The 22,139-nt window shown below is 36.1% G+C and overlaps 1 protein-coding gene across 1 annotated transcript; it reads right to left on the bottom strand.

Annotated features, from left to right (window-relative positions):
- Window positions 1-744: 744 nt before the first annotated feature.
- LOC110694911 lies at window positions 745-2,353 on the bottom strand. The gene is made up of 2 exons (XM_021872115.1): window positions 2,123-2,353; window positions 745-2,043 (listed from the first exon to the last, which is right to left on the bottom strand). Exons 1-2 carry the CDS (start codon window positions 2,351-2,353, stop codon window positions 745-747), a joined length of 1,530 nt encoding a protein of 509 aa, XP_021727807.1.
- Window positions 2,354-22,139: the final 19,786 nt, after the last annotated feature.

Here is a 22,139-nt window from a genome sequence, read left to right as displayed (position 1 = left end):
CTTTTTGGACTTAACTACCATGTCATCTATGTAGACTTCCATTGTGTTCCCAATCTGTTCTTCAAACATCTTGTTCACCAGCCTGTGGTATGTTGCTCATGCGTTCTTCAATCCAAAAGGCATTACCTTATAGCAGTATATTCCTTGACTGGTAATGAAAGCGGTTTTCTCCTGGTCGTCCTTGTGCATGAGGATCTGGTTGTAACCACTGTAGGCGTCCATAAAGGATAGCAGCTCGTGCCCTGCTGTGGCGTCTACCATGGCATCAATATGAGGTAAAGGGAACAGATCTTTTGGGCACGCCTTGTTGATATCTGTGAAGTCTATACAGATGCGCCATTTCCCGTTCTTCTTTCTGACTACTACTACATTAGCAAGCCATTCTGGGTATTTCACCTCTCTGATTTTTCCAGTCTTCAATAGGTTTTGGATTTCCTCATTAATGATCTTGTTCCTTTCTAGCGCAAATTTCCTTCTCTTCTGTTTTACTGGTGTATGAATTGGATCCACATTCAACTTGTGAGTAATTACGTCTGGAGAGATGCCTTTCATGTCTTCATGCGTCCAAGCGAATACATCTTTCTCTTCGTCTAGAAAGTCGTAAACTTGTTGTCTGAGTTCTGTCTTCAACTCTGATCCTATTCTGACTTTTTGATCTGGATGTTTGGGGTTCAACTGGACTTCTGTAGCTTCTTGTTCTTCTGCTATGCTCAAATTTTCTTGGCCCAGTTGACCCTCTGATTGCTATGCTGAACTCTTTTCTGCAGACGTTGCTTTCAGTGCTATCTTGTAACATTCTTTAGCTTCCCTAGGATCTCCTCTGATTTCTTTAATACCCCACCTAGTAGGGAATTTAATGACTTGATGGTACGTAGAAGGAATGGCTTTCATCTCATGTATCCAAGGTCTGCCTAAAATCATATTGTACGAATATAGAGTATCAATCACTAGGAACTTGACCTGTAGGTTGATCCCTTTCGCGTATGTTACCAATGTAATTTCTCCACTTGTCTTTTTGGTTTCCCCACTGAATCCCACTAACATTGTTGACTTGTTAACGATGTTCTTCTCATCTATGTTCATGTGTTTCAAGGTGTCGAGCATGATGATATTTGCAGAGCTTCCATTATCAACTAGGATTCGTTTGATCATGCAGTTTCCCACTGGGAGTGAAATCACTAGACTGTTATGATGGCCTTCTACTGCATCGCTTTCTTCAAACATGATGGGGATGTCTATCTTAGATTTCTCCCTCTTGTCTGGTTGATCCTTGTTACTTTCCTTTGCATGTCGCTTTGCTGCCAAATATGTTAAACTGCATACTTCTGACCCTTCTGATATGAAACAGATGGTTTTGACAATTGGAGGCGGAGGAGGAGGACCTCCTTTCTTAGACACTCTCTCCTTCCCTGAAGCTTTAGATCTATCTGACAGGAGCTCTTTGAGGTAGCCTCTCTTCAACAAGTATGCGACTTCCTTTTTGAGCGCGACACATTCATCAGTAGTGTGAGCGATATCTGAATGGAAATCACACCATCTGGATGGATCTTTCTTCTCTCCAGGCCTATCACTCTTCCTAGGCCACTGCACAGTATCTCCCATCTTATTTAGGGTCCTAATTACTCCTGCAGGGTTAACGTTAAAGCAATACTCATGTAACTTAGGTGGGAGTTCAGGATCCTCCCTCCAATCAAAAAATTCTTCCTCGACAGCATTGATCGTTCCCTCGTCAAAGCGAGAACGCTGATACGGCTTGAATCGATGGTCCCTTCTGGGAAAATTGTTATTCCTTCTTGACTGGCGATCTGGCTCGGGAGTCTTTCTTGCATATGCATCTTCCTCAAATCTGACTTGAGCCATAGCTTTGGCTTGCACATCTTCAAAGGTTGTACAGGGATATTTAGTCAACTCCTTGTAGAGCTCACTATGGTCCAGCAATCCTCTTCTGAACGCTTCGATTGTTGTGGGGGAATCATACTTATGTATTCCAATCTTCTCCCTATTGAACCTGTTAAGATAATCTCTCAAGGATTCACCATGTCTCTGCACAACGCGTTACAGATCTGAAGATTGTTTTTTCGATTTTCCTGCTGCTGGCAAATTGGACCTTGAATAGGTTCACCATTCTTGCAAAAGATCGAATAGTCCCATTATCTAAATTAATGAACCAGGTCAGATCTGGGCGTGGTAATGTGGCTCCAAAGCCTTTGCACATGATAGCCTCTCTGATGTCTCTAGGGATTGAGCTTGTCATCATCTTCTGTTTGTAGAGGGATACGTGCTCATCAGGGTCTGTTGTTCCATCGTACATGGTCATATTGGGCGTGTTGAACCTCTTTGGGACTTCTACCATGGAGATCTCTTCTGAGAATGGGGATTCTATATAGCCATCTGCTGCTCTTCCATGGGTTTCGGCATTCCAGGGATTTTGGCTATTTTGGCCTCGATTGTCTTGAGGTATTCCCTGACCATCTTTTCTACTTTTCCCTCTTCGGCTCTTTCCTGACTGTCCTTCTAGGGGGTTCCTGCATCCAAAGAGTCTAGATCCAGGGTATCATCCCTGTTGTTAGATCCTTTTTCCCCGTTAGGGGTGTGAAAGGTTCCGGACAAGTCAAGCTGCATGGCTATGCCTTCGGTGTTCTTTCTAGTGTTAATGGTTTTAGATGCAACTGATTGTATTTGGCTACGAAGGGCTTCATTTTTTTGGTAAGGCTGGTGAGTTTGGCTTCAGTTTAGATCTTTTGAGCTAGCAGCGTTTCGATTTGGCTTTTCTACTGGTCTAAAGTTTGGCGGAATGCGTTCATTCCTTCAATAATTTCGGCAATGGTAAAAGATACTGGTTGCCCAGTCATGGTGTTTGTCTTGGTTTTTTTTTGCGAATTGGTAGGTTAATTGATTATTCGCCCCACGGTGGGCGCCAAATTGTTTAGGCAAATCTCAATAAGGACATACGAGAATCTGCTAGGTTTGAGGGGTAATAACAATCATACTACCAAAAACATATAAATTAACTAAGAACAATTAATAAAGCAATAAATAAGTAACAAGTAAGCAATAAGTATTCAATGATATAAAGAAGGTGAGTTCAGAGACACAATACTGAGTAAGGACACGCCTCCTTCTTCACTAGGGATGCAGCTCCGTAGGTAAAAGTAGAGCAAATTGTTTATATTTATGTATATGCGAACGTACATGATTGTTCAAATGTCTAATTCTTCTTATTTATATCTAGGGATCTCTAGGGTTTACAAATATATTCAGAATATCTTTGAAATGCATAAGATCCTCTTAATTTATCTTGTTTCCAGCTCTGTAGGTGTATCTTTGGCAAGTATTTCCTTGATTGATATGCTTGATGCTGCTTTCCTTGTTTATTTCAATCAAGCCGCTTTACATATTCTTGCTGACTTATTGGCCTTGGATTAATGCCCTAGATGTAATGGGTCGTGTGATAATACGGGCCCAACATCTGCTTGTTTAAAAATTTTGTGTTGTTACACATTCTCAGGCTAAGTTATTAATGAAATTAGTAGATCTAACCTCTTCTGATGATCTATTACCAGGTCCACTTCCTTATAGCTTGGGAGTTATGTTTTATAACAAATTGGAAATTGTGAAGTACATATGGGTGAGTGGAATGCTATGGGTTGATGTTTGGTGTATATTGGAAAAATAATCTGTTTCTTAATGTATTAGTTGAAATTCTCCGAAAGGCACTTTATTAATACGCAAAATTAAGAATGAGTGACAGTGTGAGAGAAGGAGGGTGAAGGGGAAGGGATAAGTAGAGGTCGGGTGGTAATTAAAAAATAGCAATATCGTAAAAGGAGAGTGAAAAGCCAGAGAAGTAGAGAGTTTAGAGAAGAGTGAGAAAGATAGAGAGGAATAAAGAAAAAAGAGAAGTTTAATCGATTATTTAAAGTATGAGATGACTATAGGCAAGTAGGAAGATACTTTCTTAGATTTTTCATAAGCTTTTTTTTTTTTTTTTTTGAAGAGAGCGTAGAAAAGGGAGTGAGGAAGGGTGAAGGAAGTAGAAGGAGTGCAAAATACTTTTAAGAGACATAAGTGAACATTTTAAAACTTAAAAAGTACTCCCTCCGTTTTCAAATACTTGTTCCATTTCTCCATGCGCGGAGTTTTAGGAGAACTTGGAGAAAGTAATAAAAAAATGGAGGTAGTGGGTAATTGAGAAAATAAAAAATTGTAAAAAGCAAAAGTAAAGGAAGAATAGGAGGAGAGATAGTATTATATTGGGTCCACCAAGTGTGAGAAATGAATTAAATAGTGTAAAAGCTTTCCAAAAAATGAAATGGAGCAAGTATTTAAAAACGGCAGGAAAAGGAAAGTGGAGCAAGTATTTAAAAACGGAGGGAGTATAATACAACTATTAGCAGTAGAAATATACTTCCTTAAATTTGCATTGCCATTAAAAATAATTTTAAGGAGAGAGAGGAACATTAGTTAGAAGGAGAAGGAAGGAGCAGAGCACAACACTTTTTGGATACAAATTTAAGAGTAGTAGTAGCAGTAACAGTAGCAGTAGCAGGGCACCAGCAGTGGTAGTAGTATTGGTAGTAGTAACAGTCGTCGTGCAAATATGATTGAAGAACTAGGTTCACCGAAAAATCGGAAAAATTGGGATTGAAATAGGAGCCAATTCTATGAATCCCACAAAATCATACAAGAATAAAATAGTAATAAATGAACAAAGAGGAAAAGGAAGGGGGAAGGGAAATAGGAAGAGACTTTCTAAAACACAAGTGAAAGAAGGTAAATAAATACATTCTTATTGATGTATAACTTACACTGACATTTAGGTACTCTTAATCTTATAATGACAACAAGTTGCAAATTGGTTTAGTTTTGAATTCAAAGTCTTCATCAGAAAATACACCTAAATTAGCGAGGGAGCAGCCTTGGGGATCTAAAGACAAGAGATTGAAATATGCTGGGAAGTTCATCATCAATACTCCAAGATGAATATGATTTGAACTAGGGCAAATGTTAACTAAGATATGGTTTTCTTAGAAATTTTTTATAGTCTTCGATTTGATAGTAATGATGGAGTTCTTTCCTCTTCTAACCCAAATAGTGTAAAGGATGAGTATCCATATCTCATGGGAATATGATATGGAATTGTGTAACTAAATTTGAATCCATTAACAATAGTCAAATTATAGGTGATAACTTTATGATAGTATCCTGTTGTTTGTTTCTCTTATATCACATTAAGTGTAAGTGAAAATATATTCTCAGGTTCTCTTATATCACGTTAAGTAAGTGAAAATATATTGGTTGTTATAGGATCCACGAGGATTAAGAAATGAAGGAGAAGGAGCTGAGGGTGATCGATGCAACTAATGATGAAATGAATAATGAATGATCACCTGAATAATGACAAATGCCTACTTCTAATTGTTCATATAGGCCAGTCAAATGCCTACTGTAAAAATACTGAATTGATATAGAGGGAATTGTTGAAATTTCATATGTTCTATCTAATGTTTTTGGGTATTTGTTTTCGGCTTTTTTGTTTATATAAATAAAATTATCTGTTATTTTACATTTTTTTGTTGTAAAAACTCGTGAAAATGTAATAGATATTAATGAAAGATATACTTTTATTTTTGGGTGAAATTAGCTTATTGGTTAATCATCTATTAATTTAACAAACCCATGATCACATTTTAAGGCTACATGGTGAGCCCCAAGTGACTGGAACCCAAATCTTGATGGATGGAAAAATATCAAATATCAACCCTTGTGATTATAATGTGGCCAAGTTGTTGAAGATTTTCCTTTTTAGTTTCTTTCAAGTTCATAATTAATACTTTGATGTTTTACCATCAAAAAAGTTTTTTGTGTGAATAAATTAGTGATTGGTCAAAGGTTGAGTAATTTATTAGTTTTTGTATAGTTGTATTATTTGAAAGAAAAACGTCAGGCATTCTAAAAGTGAACATCATTATCCCGAAAAAAAAAAACAGAATTGAACATCATTACAACATCATTATTAAAAGGTGAGGTGAAGTTAGAGTAAATAATGTGAACAAGCTAAAGACAAGTCATCTAATTAGTAACACATTTAACATAATAATCAACATTATGGTAGAACTGTGTCAGATTCTTGATTAAGTACTGATTTTTTTATGTTTATACAACCATAGGGAGAGAAAGACAGAACAAAGATGATCAATCAAACAATATCGATATCAAAAAGTTAAGATTGGATCTTAAATCAAAGTCTTTAAAATACTCGGATGAAAGAAATAGGATAGAAAGTGAGAGATGATTGTAATCATAATGCATGTGTACATGAGACATAAATCTAATAATGTGGTTAAAACTCACTCAATATTATTTTGATCATTTTCCAACGTCTTTTATGGCTTTGTATAGTTTATAAAAATATTACCATACTATTAAATTCAGGAAACAATATTTTCAAAAAGACTAAATGAAACATATCTATTCACTCTCATGTTGTCATTGAGAAACAGGATTTTTAGGGAAAGCCAAATTCTTCATGATTAGAACAATGGAAGTAGTGCTGATGGGTGGAGTTCTAGCAAGCAAAATTGTAATACAAATCCTTGTGGATGGGGCAATGGTAAAGCCAATAAAGATGGTTGATATGTCCATTTTATATAGTGTTTTACCCCCGTCCCTTGGTCATAATTGGTAGTGTTTTGGCTCTTTAGAGCCACTTTTATTACTAATTGGTGTTTTCTAGTGTTTTCGTAGTTTTGGTTGACTTATCTAGGGATTTGCACCTTTGGAGCATTTTCCCGGTATTTTTATGGAGTGACTACGAGCAATGGAAGAGCACGACCAGTTTTTATAGCCCAGGGCCGGTTAGAGTCATCGAACCAATGATTAAGGGCTTAACATTTACGATTCCGAGGCATTTGGACCGAGTATTCAAGATCCGAAGAGGAAATCCGAATTGGGCCTAAGAATCGGAGCCCAATCGAAGTCCAAACTTGCCCAAGTGCCCGGGCCCGACCAAAATAGGCACCGCCCGAAGGAGCGCCCGGCCGGGAGAGGAAAAGAGCTCGCGCGCTCGACCGGGCGCGAGAGATGCTTATGTTGGTGAAAAGGCGGACCCGATTGGGCGCGAGGTTTTTAGGAGCTAATTCTAGCGATTTATCCTAGTTTTAATTAGGAGTAATTATTTTTGTTATAAATACGATTTTAATGCTTTCAATTAGATCTCCCTTCTCTTAGACTTTCTCTCTCTACTTAGTTTTAGAATAGTTTCTCTCTCTACAACTTTGTTCTCAATTCAACTCCTTAACTGATTACTTTGGTAACGATTTCTTTTACTATAATCTCAGTTATTTACTTTATTTCTTTCATCATGTCTCTTTTAATTGCTTTGTTTAATTTATATTTAATTATGTCTGAGTAGTTTTCTTTCTACGGTTTATGAGGATCCATAAATAATATGAAGGGGCAATTTATTGTTGTTGATTATCAATGCTAGATTAATTTCCTATTGATTAATTTATTGCTCAGTGACTAGATTAGGCCTGATCTTTTATGCATGAGTTTGACAATATTGATTCGAGATTCGAGAGATAAGAATTGATAGTTAGGTCTAGTTTCAATAGGCAGGTTAATTTATAAATGGTTAAGTCGAGATTCGAGAGATGAGATTTAATACCGGTAGATTAATTATGTGACTGTAATACGTAACGAAAGCCCTTTATTATCTGATTAATTGATGCATCGTTGATAAATTGTTATGTTTTACCCTGGAATATTATTTATTGGTGAACCTATACCCTAAGCCTTTATTCCTTGATTTTCTTCCTACTTTTATTCCATCCCACTTTTACTCCGATCCTAATAGTTTAGTTCCACTTTTTAATAATAAATTGGTTACTTAATAATTTAGATTGCTTTAATTAATTAGGAATAGAAAGACCAGTTTCCCTGTGGATTCGACCCTACTTCCGTATTTGCATTAGTTAGAGGATTTAGGAATTACTTGTTATTGGGTGATACGACTTTAGCCGGTCAAAATTTGGCTCCGTTGCCGGGAAAACGGTTTTATTTTTATTTCTGATTGTTTTCTGTAGTCTAGGTTATTTCTTCTTGTCTCAGAGAATGTTATTTCTTTGAGTCAAGTCTCATATTTGCTTTTTAGTTCTTTGTTTATGCCCAGGTGTTCCAGATCGGGTTATATCCCATTCGATCTAAGATCGAACGATCTTTCCATAGACAAAAGAATCTTTACAGGCAAATCCTAGCGGGTTCTGATGATAACAATAATCAACGAGACCCTCCAACTTATTCTAGTGATTCAGAGGTATCTTCAGATCCAAAATCAGAGATGGTGGTACCTAAGAAGCTCAGTGATTATTCGCAGCCAATGCTTACAGATTTTCCACACCTTACTCCCACTCCGGCTCTTGATGGGGTACAATTTGAGATTAAACCCCAATTTATCACGATGATAGAAAGGAAGCAATTCAGTGGAGCTAAGGGTGAAGACCCAAATCTTCATATTGCAGACTACTGTCAATATTGTAATACCATCAGGCAAACTGGGGTCACACAAGATCAAATCAGGGAGATTCTCTTTCCTTTTTCTTTATGTGGAAAAGTCAAATTATGGTATAATGGGTTAAATAGAACTGGACTTGGTATAACTAACTAGGAGACTCTTGTTTTAAATTTCTATAATAAATATTACCTTGCAGAGAGGACAGCTTTACTAAGAAGTGCAATTCAAAACTTTAACCAAGAGCTAGATAAGACTTTGTATAAGGCTTGAGAAAGATTTAAAGATCTGCAGAGGGAGTGTCCCCACCATAATTTAGCATAGTGGCAGTTAATCCAAGCCTTTTACAATGGGATTTGAAATTCATCTAGAACAATATTGGATTCTGCAACTAATGGGAGGTTTATGAACCTTAATGTTGATGATTCAGGTCAAGTTATTGAAGATATGGCAATTCATAATTCCCAATATGGGAATCCCAGAGACTTTGCTAACAAAGGGAAACATAGTGTCGACTCTATATCCTTTTTACAAGCTCAATTAACCTCTATTTGCCAAAAATTAGATAATCTTAGTACTGCAAATATAGCTAATGTTTCTGCAATTAATAATAATGCTAATGAGGCTTTCTGTGAAAATTATGGAATTGTAGGTCATTGGGAGCAAGATTGCAGGAATTCTATGGAGCAAGTCAATGCCTTTCATGCTTATAGGCAAAATGACCCATACTCCAACACCTACAATCCTGGGTTTAAAAATTATCCATATCTTTCCTACCGGAGCACTAATGTTCAAAATCTGTTGCCTCCACAACAATAACAGGCGTCACAACAACAACAGAAGAAATATTACCACCCCAATGTTAGCCAGAAGAACCAACCACAACAACCCTCCTCATCTTCCGACCCTGCTTTAGCAGAAATTAGAGCGATGCTGGCTAGTATGCAAAAGCACATGGAGAGTAAAGATGCCCAAATTGATTCGATCATAGCACATAATAAAATTGTAGATAATCAAATTGCGCAGATTTCTTCTACTCTACAAGCTTGTCAACAGGGAGCCCTGCCAGCACAGCCAACCAGGCCTACGGATTAAGCTTTTGTAATTACTCTAAGGAGTGGTTCACACTATGAGGGGCCCCCTATGCCCAGAGATGATGAACCTATTTTAACGAATAATGCTATTCTTGATTCCATTAAACCTGATAATGTTGCTAATAGCCCTACAGTAAGTGTTCCACCAGATCGAGTTACAATTGCTCAATCCAGTGATAATTCGAAGCAACCATCGATCAAAAGGGGGTCTCTAGTGTGTATTAGTAAAGAACCCCCAGTTCATGACAAGGAGGATCAACCAGATAAGGTGAATTGGTGTCCCACAGGGTATGTCAGAAAGCTGCGTCGTGGTCTAAACAACGCTCGACCGGGTGAGAAACCACCCGATCAAGCGGTAGGCCAAGGGTCCTAATTTTTAAACATGGTGAGAGGGTCGTGTGGGACCTAGATAAACCAGCGCTTTGCGGGAGGCAGCCCGTATTTTCTTGCTTGTTAGTCTAGCTTTCTTTCTTTTTCTTCTGAGAGGAGAGAGGAGGGAGTTTAATTAGTTTATTGAGTTTTTGTACAGGTTTAAAGGAAAAAGAATTGGTCAAAATTTTAAGAAAAGAGAAAAGAATCCCTGTACTAATGTTGTCTCGGGCCCGACCAGGCGCGAGAGTTCGGCAATAACTCATGAATTTTCGCCCGATCGGGCAAAGGGCGCCCGACCGGGCGCGAGAATTGACGAAGTACGGAACTTTTGATCGCCCGATCGGGCGAAGGGCACCCGACCGGGCGTGAGAGTCAAAGAAAATCGAGCGAATTTGTCGCCCAACCGGGCGCGAGAGCAATGTAATTTCTTAAGTTTAGATCGCCCGACCGGGCGCGACAATATCCGCCCAGCTTTTCTTCTTCTTCCTTCTTTCTTTTCTCATTTCCTCTTCTTTCCTCCATTCTTTCTCTCTCTAAAACCTTAAACTCTCTAACTTCTCTCTAAGATCTCTTCTCCATTTCTCATCCAAATTCAATAATTTTTACATATTTGTAACCCTCTCTTCACCCTCTACATTTCCATACCAAAATCCCCAAATTCCAATCAGAAAAAAAATCATACCCATTTTTGAAATATGGCATCAAAGAGGTCTAGGACGATTCTAGGGAGGAGTTCTAGCTCAAGTCAACAATATGATCCGGACTTGCAACTTCTGCAATGGCCAACCATCAGAATTGCTACCCCGGAGCAAAGAGAACGGCTTGAGCAACTCTACAGGCGTGAGGTAATCCCTTCACGGTGGTTACACCGCCCTACTCTTGAATCCTATGGTTTATTTGATTATGTGAAACATTTTTTGAACGATATGGGGATGAGAAAATTTGTAGATAGGCACTACCCTACTTATCGTGAATTAACGTGTGAATTCCTTTCTTCCTTGTCTATTGTAAATAGCGAAAATGGTCCGAAATTGATGTTTAGGTTAAATAATAGAAATATTGTTTTAACCTTTGTTGATTTTTTTAAGATTTTTTATTTGAATTTTGAACTACCTAGCCAATGGCATGAGCAATATAAAATGGAAGATATATATATCATGTTTTGACTGGTTTACCGGCGCCTAATGCCCAACATGCTAGTGCCAAAACCTATCTATCACCCTGTACCTAAAAGCTTTCAAAGATTTGCAAGTGTATGTTTTTTACGTAGGAATGAGCCGCACAACGCCCAAACCAATGAACTAGTTGTAATTGGACACTATGTGTTTGGGTACGGTAAGCTAAACATTGCTAGATACATCACCTTTCACCTTAGTAGACATGCCTCGGCTAGTGACCATGCTAGTACCCCGATTCGCCTAGGAGGCCTAATTACCAGAATAGCAGTTAAGAAGGTCGGGTTTGTAGAGAGTGGACCTCACAGTCTCACTAACTAAGGACCAGATTCTTAAATGAATGCTAGGTACCTAAAGGATTTGGGTTTGGTACGTTTGGATAGCCAGATAGTCCCCCAGTGGTGCATTAGGACAAGGTCGGAGCAACCATTGCCTATCTTTCCCCTGCCTAATCTCGAGTTAATAGCTTTTCCCCCTTGGAAAGAGTCTTACAGATATGACCTTTTAGTTTCCCACGCTAGGGGGCAAGCACCACCAGTTCCACCACCACCCCCGCCTGAGCCCAAGGTAGTGCTTTCACCACCTCGCATGTCTCATACAGCCCCACCTCCTCCCCATAGCGACTCTGAGATAGTCAGGGATCTTCAGAGTATCGGTCAAGCCATAGGACGCATAGATTATTCACATAGCGACCTTAGGAGGATGGTAAGATCCCTTTACCAGTGCTTAGGGTACCTCGAGAGGAACCAGGGTAGAGCCTTGTATCCTATGTATGATGATTATGCTCGTCGAGGCAATATTCCCGATGATGCTATTTACCCTGATTGTTTTCAGCCCCCACCCCAGGGATACGATAGAGATCCCACTGCCCGTGCTATTTATACAGACTATTCATCTTTCCACGGGTACGGCCAGGACATACCTTTTGGGGGACCGGCTGGGGGGGTTTTCAGCCTAACTATTTTGGTGGTAGCTCTTCTGGTGCAGGTGGTGCATGTGGTAGCGGTGGAGGATTCAGATCCATGGATGAGGATGATGAGGATTAGCCAGTTGGGCTAGTTCCCGAGCCAATGAGGACATTGTCTGATTCTGGCTTGGGGGAGATTTTTGGATATGGTATCTTTCTTTTTCCCTTTTCTTTTATTTTTGGTGTGTTTTCTTGGATTAGATTTATTGCTTTCTAGTATAGTTTTATTGCTTTCTTATATGAAAAATACAAAAAAAATTGAAAAATAAAAAAAATCCAAAAATATGTTCCAATGAATTGTAAATCGTGCTTCCCTGTGCCCCATACTTGAAAATTGTTTTGATTCTTGGTATATGATGATGAGAATTGTAGATTTGTTGATCATGATTTGAAGTTTGATTGCTTGGATGCCCTAACATGCGTTAATTTCGCCTAACTGCTTTTGAATATAGTGCTTGACTAGTTGATTTGGTTAGGAATTGTGTGATAGTTCCTGGTATGTCAATGAATTTGAGTTTGGTTTGCAACTATGAGTAATGTTTGTATGACTCTTTATTATGCACATTTAGGAGGACGAAGGCATTTGTTCCTTTAGGTAGCCTTCAGATGATTTTAGATACATTTGTTCCCTTCTTGCTACCCATGTTGTTGCCTTGACTTTTTTGCTGTTTATTAGCCACATTACAAGCCTATTTTGCCCCATTGGTTAATAGTCCTAATCTTGGCTTGGGGGAGCTATTAGTAAGTGAGGTGAGGTGAGGGAGTTTGTAGTGTGCTTATTATTTGCACAATTTGGGTGGATTTTGAGAAGTTATTTGTTCTTGATTGTAGTATATTTTTGATGAGCTTGATTGTTTAATCCTCTTGAGAAAATATAAAGTATGATGTTATGAAAAAAAAAAAAGAGAAGTTCAAGAGAAAAAAGTGAAAAAAATAAGTGAACTTTAATAGGAAAAAAAAAAGAGCAAAAAGGAAAGAAAAAATTGTTTAATGTTCAAATGTTCTAGATGAAGGTTGATCAAAAGAAACAAAGACAAAAAAAAGTAAGTTTCAATGAAAATCAGAGTTTGGAAAATAAAGTTTGTTTATTCACTCAAGTTCTTTATTATTATATTTTTGTGAGTGATATTGTAAGTGTTGGGATTGTTGTTATGTTTGGAGTTATTTGGTGAATTTTTGGTGGAGTTGGGTATGTTGGAGATGATTGGTCATCAATTATTGTTGATCATGGGTTTTATTAGGATTTAAATCCCTTTTAGCATGGCTTTTCTCCCACATTTTCCCAAATATTTCCTACCCTTTTACCTTAGCCTTACATTACAAGCTTTAAAGACCTTCCGACCTTGTGCATAGAGTTGTGTGAATGTGAAAGTGTTGCTTATCAATGCAAGTTATGGCTTGACATATTTTGAGTCGACTATTAGGTTGAGTGCTTGTCTTTTTAAACACACGAGAGTTGTGAGTTGGGAGGCATTGTTCACATAAAGGGGTTGGGATGGAGAGTGATCGAGTACTCGTTTACTCGCCACATAAATGAGAGTAGATTGTGTGAGCTCTAGTCTTGAATTTTATATGCTCTTATGGTTTGCTCTATTTGACAGTTGTTAGGGAGGAAGAGTAATTGGATGGATGAGATTGGTTGATGTTGAAACATGTTTATTAGATTTGTCTTGAATTCTTTGTGCTTAATTTTGACTTTTTGGGGTGATGCATGTATTTATTTATTCATTGATGAGATCTTTCCTTAGGAAGAGCAAAGGTTTGTCTTGGGGGAGTTTGATATGTCCATTTTATATAGTGTTTTACCCCCGTCCCTTAGTAATAATTGGTAGTGTTTTTGGCTCTTTAGAGCCACTTTATTACTAATTGGTGTTTTCTAGTGTTTTCGTAGTTTTCATTGACTTTTGTAGGGAATTGCACCTTTGGAGCATTTTCCCGGTATTGTTATGGAGTGACTACGAGCATTGGAGGAGCACGACCAATTTTTATAGCCCAGGACCGGTTAGAGTCATCGAACCGGTGATTAAGGGTTAGCATTAGAAATTCCGAGGCATTTGGACCTAGTATTCAAGACCCGAAGAGGAAATCCGGATTGGGCTGAAGAATCGGAGCCCAATCAAAGTCCAAACTTGCCCAAGTGCCCGAGCCCGGCCAAAGTAGGCACCGCCTGAAGGCACGCTCGGCCGGCGAGGAAGAGTAGTTCGCGCCCAACTAGGCGCGAGAGATGCTTATGTTGGAGAAAAGGTTGGCCCAATCGGGCGCGAGGTTTTTAGGACCTAATTCCGGCGATTTATCTTAGTTTTAATTAGGAGTATTATTTTTGTTATAAATACGATTTCAATGCCTTCGATTAGATCTCCCTTCTCTTAGACTTTCTCTCTCTACTTAGTTTTTGTTTAGTTTCTCTCTCTACAACTTTGTTCTTAATTCAACTTCTCAATTCTGATTACTTTGGTAACGATTTCTTCTACTATAATCTTAGTTATTTACTTTATTTCTTTCATCATGTCTCCTTTAATTGCTTTGTTTAGTTTATATTTAATTATGTCTTGGTAGTTTTATTTCTAGGGTTTATGGGGATCCTTAAATAATATGAAGGGGTAATTTATTGTTGTTGATTATCAATGCTAGATTAATTTCCTATTAATTGATTTAATGCTCTGTGACTAGATTAGGCCTGATCTTTTATGCATGAGTTTGACAATATTGATTTGAGATTCGAGAGATAAGAATTGATATTTAGGTCTAGTTTCAATAGGCTTGATAATTTATAAATGGTTAAGTCGAGATTCGAGAGATGAGATTTAATACCGGTAGATTAATTTTGTGATTGTAATACGTAGCGAAAACCCTTTATGATCTGATTAATTAATGCATTGTTGATTGATTGTTATGTTTTACCCTGGAATATTATTTATTGGTGAACCTATGCCCTAAGCCTTTATTCCTTGATTTTCTTCCTACTTTTATTCCTTCCCACTTTTACTCCGATCCTAATAGTTTAGTTCCACTTTTAATAATAAATTGGTTACTTAATAATTAAAATCGCTTCAATTAATTAGGAATAGAAAGACCAGTTTCCCTGTGGATTCGACCCTACTTCCCTATCTGCATTAGTTAGAGGATTTAGGAATTACTTTTGATTGGGTGATACGACTTTAGCCTGTCAATGGTATTTCTATCTATTGGAGGATTGAATAGAAGGCAAGCCGCAAGCATGAAGCTGCATGTAGTTAGAAATTAGAGAAGGAAAGTGGAGTTGGTGGATCTCGATGTTGGGACTTTTAGAAGAAAGAGAACAATGCAAGATCCTCTTAGAGACAACCAAAGAGTAATGCTGAAAGTGTCGATGAAGACGGTCTGAGTGACTGGGATACTAAAAAGCTAGGAGAGGGAAAGTCTCAATCTTCATGGGATTTTGATTATAAATTTGGGTATTCATCAGGTTAGGGCTCTAAAGAGGCCAACTTTGGAAAGGACGGTGAGAAACAAGATTCTTAGGGGAAACCAAATTCTTCAAGACAAGAACAATGAAAGTATTGTTGATGGATGGAAATCTAGCAAGGAAAATTGTAATACAAGTCCTTATTGTTGTGGCATTGAAAAAGCTAATGGAGATTTGTTTCCAGCTCTTGAGGGACTGAAAGGAAGGCATGTCTGGGCATGAAGCTGCAGGTAGCTGAAAGTCAGAGAAGGAAAGTGGAGTTGGTGGGTCTGGAAGTTGGAACTTTCAAAAGAAAGAGAACAATGCAAAATCCTCTTGGAGACAACTAATGAATAGTGTTGAAAGTGTCGGTGAAGACGGTCTGAAAAACTGGGATGCTAAAAGAGGAGAGAGGCAATCTCAATCTTCATAGAATTCTGATAAGAAATCTAGGTATTCATTAGGTTAGGGTTCTGAAGAGGCCACCTTGGAAAGGACATAAAAAAAATAACTCTTGGGGAAACCACAAACTTCAACTACGAAAAAGGAATTTTCTAAAAAGTCCATGTTTTTTTATGATTGCAAATCAGCATGGGAAAAACTTGGAGGATCTAGATGGAATAAAGAATGGCTTGAGGCTTCAAAAGGAAGGTAGCCTACATGGATTTGGTTGTGGATAATCGAATATTAGTAATGAAGCTTTAGGTTGTAAGTTTGACAATTACTATAAATAAGGCAGAAGTGATAGTATTGTAGAATTGTGTTAGATTCATGAGTAAATACTGTTTTTTATGTTTGCACAACAATAAGGAGAGAAAGAAAGATATAAAGGGGGATAGAAAGATGAACAAAAAGGAACCGGGAAAAATAAGGGTTGGAAGAAAGAGAAACGACACCCATAAGATAGAGATAACGATTCAAAAGAGAGATGGTGTAGGACATGAAAATAAAAACAGAGAGGTATGGAATAAAAGAGCGAGAAAAATTAGGGAATGAAGAGGATTCAGAAGAAAAGATAGAGATGGATAAAGTGCAACCTATAATTTTCAAAGAATTTTAGAGGATGGGATGAACAAGGATAAGAAGGATTGAAAATTTTCAAAGCTGCCTTTTAGAATATCCAAAGCCTTTTAGAAGACAGAGCAAGGAAAAAGTATCTAATTAGTAGCACATTTTAAATAAATTTTTAATATTATGGTAGAATAATGTATAACTTACACAGACATTTCGTGCTTATTAATGTATAACTTACACTGACATTTCAGACTCTTAGTCTTATAACGACAACAAGTTGCAAATTGGTTTAGTTTTGAATTCAAAGTGACATTTCAGTGCACTGACATTTTAGTACACTGGCGTTTCATTATACTGGCATTTCATTACACAGGCATTTCAATAACTGACATTTCAGTACACTGACATTTCATTACACTGACATTCCATTGTCCTTTCCAAAGTTAGCCTCTTTTTTTTTTCCTTTCCATTGTCCTTTCCAAAGTTAGCCTCTTCAGAACCCCAACTTGGCCTTTCCATTGTCCATTCCAAAGTTGGCCTCTTCAAAACCCCAACTTGGTATTTCCATTGTCCTTTCCAAAGTTGGCCTCTTCAGAATCCCAACTTGGTCTTTCCATTGTCCTTTCCAAAGTTGGCCTCTAAGGAATAGAGGAGTCAGGAGAAAAAAAAAATAGAGGGATAAAGTGCAACCTATAATTTTCAAAGCGTTTTAGAGGATGGAACGAGGATAAGAAGGATTGGGAAATTTCAAAGCTTTTTAAAAATTTCAAAGCCTTTTGAAAGATGGAACAAGGACAAGTCGTCTAATTAGTTACACATTTAACATAAAAGTTTAACATTATGGTAGAATTGTGTTAGATTCATGAGTAAGTACTTTTTTTTATGTTTGTACGACCATAGGGAGAGAAAGAAAGATATAAAGATAAAGGGGAAAGAGAGAAGGACAAAAAGGTACCGGGAAGAGAGAAAGAGGAAGGCATAAGAGAGATAAATGGCAGCCGATAAATAGAGATAGCAATTCAAAAGAGAGAGGAGGTAGGCTATGGAAAGAGAAAGAGGCTGAGAGAAGACGATCAAGAAAAATATCCACCTTTTAGAATATTCAAATCCTTTTAGAAGATGGAACAAGGACAAGTCATCTAATTAGTAGCACATTTAACATAATAGTTCACCATTATGGTAGAATCATGTTAGATTCATGAGTATGTACTTTTATTTCTGTTTGTACAACCATATATAGGAAGAGAAAGAGAAATATAAAGATAAAGGGGGAGAGATAGAAGGAGAGAAAGGAATCGAGAAATAGATGGGTTGGAAGAAACTGAGTGAGAAGGGCCAAGAAAGATCACTTAACATAAAGAGGGATCGGAGACCACTTAGAAAAATATCGTTTAAGAAAATAAGAAAAGTTAACTTTGGAAAAAGAGTTACTAAAATGCTAGAAAGAAGAAGAGAGAGCGCTTGAAAAATATCGCTTAGGAATAAAAATCACTTAATAAAAAGAAGATCACTCAAGAAGAAAGATGACTAAAGAAAAGAAAGATCTCTTAAGAAAAGGCACTTAAGAAAAGACACATAAGAAAAAAAATCACTTAGCAAAATCAAGGTAATTAGCTTAGAAGAAAAATTAAGGCAATTAGCTTAGTAAAGGGAGATTAAGAAAGAGTGAGTGAGAGATACCACTTAAGAGAGATCACCTAAGTAATTTAGGGCAATTAGCTTAGGAAAAAGGCTTGCTAAAATGTAAGAGAGAAAAAAGAGACCACACAAGAAAGACTACTTAACAAAATCATGGCAATTATCTTAAGAGAGAAAAAGAGTGAGAAGTTACTTAAGAAAAATCATTCATAAAAATAGGATCAATTGGCTTTGGAAAGATGAAAGGCCAATTAAGAAAGATCACATTAAAAAAAAATAAATAAAGGAAATTAACGTAGAATAGAGAGAGAAAGTTCACTTAAGAAATTAGGGCAATTAGCTTAGGAAAAGACTTACTAAAATGAGAGAGAGAGAGAAAGAGAGAGAGAGAGGCCACTTGAGAAAGATGACTCAAGGTAATTAGAGAAATTAGCAATAGACCGAGAAAGACCAATTAAGAAAGATCATTTAAGGAAAATAGGGCAATTAGTTTAGGAAAATAAAGAATACACCAACAACAATGAGGGAAGAAGAGATAGGAGATTTTGTTAAGACAAAGGATAAAAGGATAAGGGGAAGCTAACATAAATTGACTTTATTATTAACATTAGTTTATTTAATCCACTCTAAACAATTGATTATACATTAAACATTATTATTATACTAATTATTATTATTCTTTTCACTATTACCAATATTATAATTATTAGTAGTAGAGTATTACTCCTTCCATTAATTTAGCAATAGAAGACATATAAACCTCAACTAACGATTTTAAGAAAACTTAACACTTATTAAACACAAACTGATTATAATTGACATCATCAACCTTATTCAAGACATAACATCAAAGCATTACACATAACATTACAAATAATTGTTGTTTAGTTTATGGCCTTCTAATTACTCAATCATCTATAAGGCATTTTGATTGATATGATTACTAAATTATTATTTTTACATTTTCCAACAATAATTTCTACTCCGTAACCCTTGCTTTCAACTCTTACCGACTCCAACATTAATTTATGCAATAACCTTTCTCTCTCCTCTGAACCAAACTTTTTCTCTCCATGGAAGCGACTTTTGAGCTTGTTCTACCATTGAATTAAAGCAAGCGTGGATCACTCATATTTCACAATGATGATTATAATGATCTCTAGGATTGAGGAACAACGCCCTTATTAGTATACAAAGTCACTAATTATGTACTCCCTTTATTGAGACAAGAGAAAGTGAAAAAAATATCTTTTTTTCACTGATTGGATATTCACTTAAAAAAAAAAAAAAAAAAGATCTGTAATTTACTCAATCAATCTAAGTTACAAAATTAAATAACTCTAAATTTTTTTGATATCTTTTAACTCTAAACATATCTACATATTACATAAGTTTAATTTCACTACTAGATTAATGCAAATTTATACCCTTCCTACACTACTAATTACATTTGACACATTAATAATTAAAAACCGCATGATTATAGTTTGGGAGAACATATTACATTCACAAAGCTAATCATAAAAACATATACACATTGCCCCTTTATATCTCTCGGTTTATCTTTATCTCCTAATGTATCACTTTTTATAATTTTTCCTCTCCTAAAGTATCAAAAAACTAAACCCTCAAAGCTTTTTAAAATCTTCAAAGCCTTTTAGAATATGGATCAAGGATAAGTCATCTATTTAGTAGCACATTTAACATAAAAGTTCAATATTATGGTTAAATCATGTTAGATTCATGAGTATATACTTTTTTAATGTTTGTACAACCATAGGGAGAGAAAGAGAGATATAAAGATAAATGATTAAGAGATATAAAAACATAAAGTAGTGAATGAGGTAAAAAGAAATAGCTTTATATACGAAAAAACTTTTCATTACGACCCCGACAAAAAAAGGTTAGCGACCTTACCTCATCTTTGGATTATATTGTCGAGCAGACAAGTCATTCAGCAATGAAACTTCCATTAAGTAGATTGACCGTTCATGAATCCGTCTTGAAGGGTGAGATCCTTATTGCATAGATAAGGACGTGGTGGCTGGTATTATCGTATATAAGATAAAGGTTGCTTTTTCGAAGTGATAATTATATTATATTGCACTGTAATTTATATAGTTGATAAAAATATAAAAGTTGTAAGTTCTTGCATTATATGATTTCTTTAGCTTTATTCAATACTTAAAAAATAAAATTACCTTAATACTTAAATATGCTTACCAATACTTCAATAATCTCACTATATTAATAAGAATTCAACATTAAACAAAACTTTTTAAACTAAATTGTTAACCAACTTGAAACAAACAATTTATTCTAATCATAAATTATAATTTCAAAATCTTAATCATACTACTCTTACAAATTATCTCTATTAAGTTTTGCATCTATGTTTATCATTGTTATCTACTTTTAAACCGTTATCAATAAACAGACACTATAATTCTAATAGTCATACACCTATATTTTTCAAGGTTTTTAGAAAATGGAATAAGAACAAGTCATCTAAATACATCCTTGTCAAGGTTGTCAATATCTTCACCTAAGTCCCTACTATTAATCTTGCCTCATTTACGCTACTCCCAGATGAAGATTTGCCTCATTTGCGCTACTCATCAGATGAAGAAAGTTGTCATGACAGTCAGCTTATTTCTCATTTTGACAACAAATAATCCCTTAAATTAATTTGATGTCAAAACACTAATTAATAGATGTAAAAGTAGAAGTTAATAAGGACAACTTATGAAAATAATACTTCAATGTATTAATTAAAAATCTTAAAAATTTAATATGTATTTTTGGGAAATAAATGATTTTAGTTTATGTAAAGTTGAGCTGAATAAAAAATCAAGAAGTACGATGAACAGTATTGAAAATATCCATATTAAAAGTTATAAAACATTAAGGTGAAATAGGATTTCTATTATAAGTTAAGGGTTTATTATTATTTTTCAAAATAAAGAAATAACAGAGTTAAGGGTTTATTATTATTTTTCACAACTCTCTCTCTCTCTCTCTCTCGAGATTATTATTATTATTTTTCAAAAAATTCGTATGTTTAAGTTTAATTGCTTGCATGATGTGATAATTTGAATACCATATAATTATCACTTTGTAGACTTTTATTCATGTAGGAAATCTGAAAATGCAATTGATTGGGATTGGACGGATTATGTTGTAAGCGTTTAGATTTTGCGTGTTTAACTTTATGTATTTGGATTGGATTATGTAGCATGGTTATGCTTTGTTTACATTCTATAAAATAATGTCTTAATTAGTTTTATGATTGCGGGAACTATGAGTCTTCTAATTAGATGTCTTGTCCTTGTTCTATCATAAAAATTTATGTTAAATGTGCTACTAATTTGATGCCTTGTCCTTGTTCTATCTTCTAAAAGGCTTCGGATATCCTAAAAGCAGGTAAATAAATAGATTCTACCATAATAAAGTCGGTGTATTAGGTTGTTGACCACCAACGAAATGAGACGGCTTCAGTCCGGAAACCGAGAGCTAATTTTTCAATTCCTCTGGTTACACCGACCAAACGCAAAGCCAACGAGTTAAGGAAGATAGACAAGGCACTACATGTTCACTATACTATTGCTTATAAAGAACAAACCAAAAATATCGACACCCGATATTTTCCATATTGAACTTAAATCATTTCAATATTTTCCATATTCAACTCAACTTTACAAAAACTAAAATCTATCATTCTCTTCCCAAAAATACAATACCGAAATAAAGCTGTAACCGAGAAATCCGATGAACAATATCAACTCCCGATATTTTCAATATTGGTCAATCGCGCGCCCTGGGACAACTAGTTGTCCAAAATGTCTCAACTCAATAGAGCTAAATGAAAATTGAGATTGAGGTTATTTTAGGGGGACACCACAACCTCCCGTTAGCTTATGTACTAGATTAGCTCTCGTGCAAT

This window comes from Chenopodium quinoa, unplaced genomic scaffold (genome assembly GCF_001683475.1).
Source record: "Chenopodium quinoa cultivar QQ74 unplaced genomic scaffold, ASM168347v1, whole genome shotgun sequence".
Taxonomy (NCBI): domain Eukaryota; kingdom Viridiplantae; phylum Streptophyta; class Magnoliopsida; order Caryophyllales; family Amaranthaceae; genus Chenopodium; species Chenopodium quinoa.
This window is presented reverse-complemented; position numbering and strand designations above follow the sequence as displayed.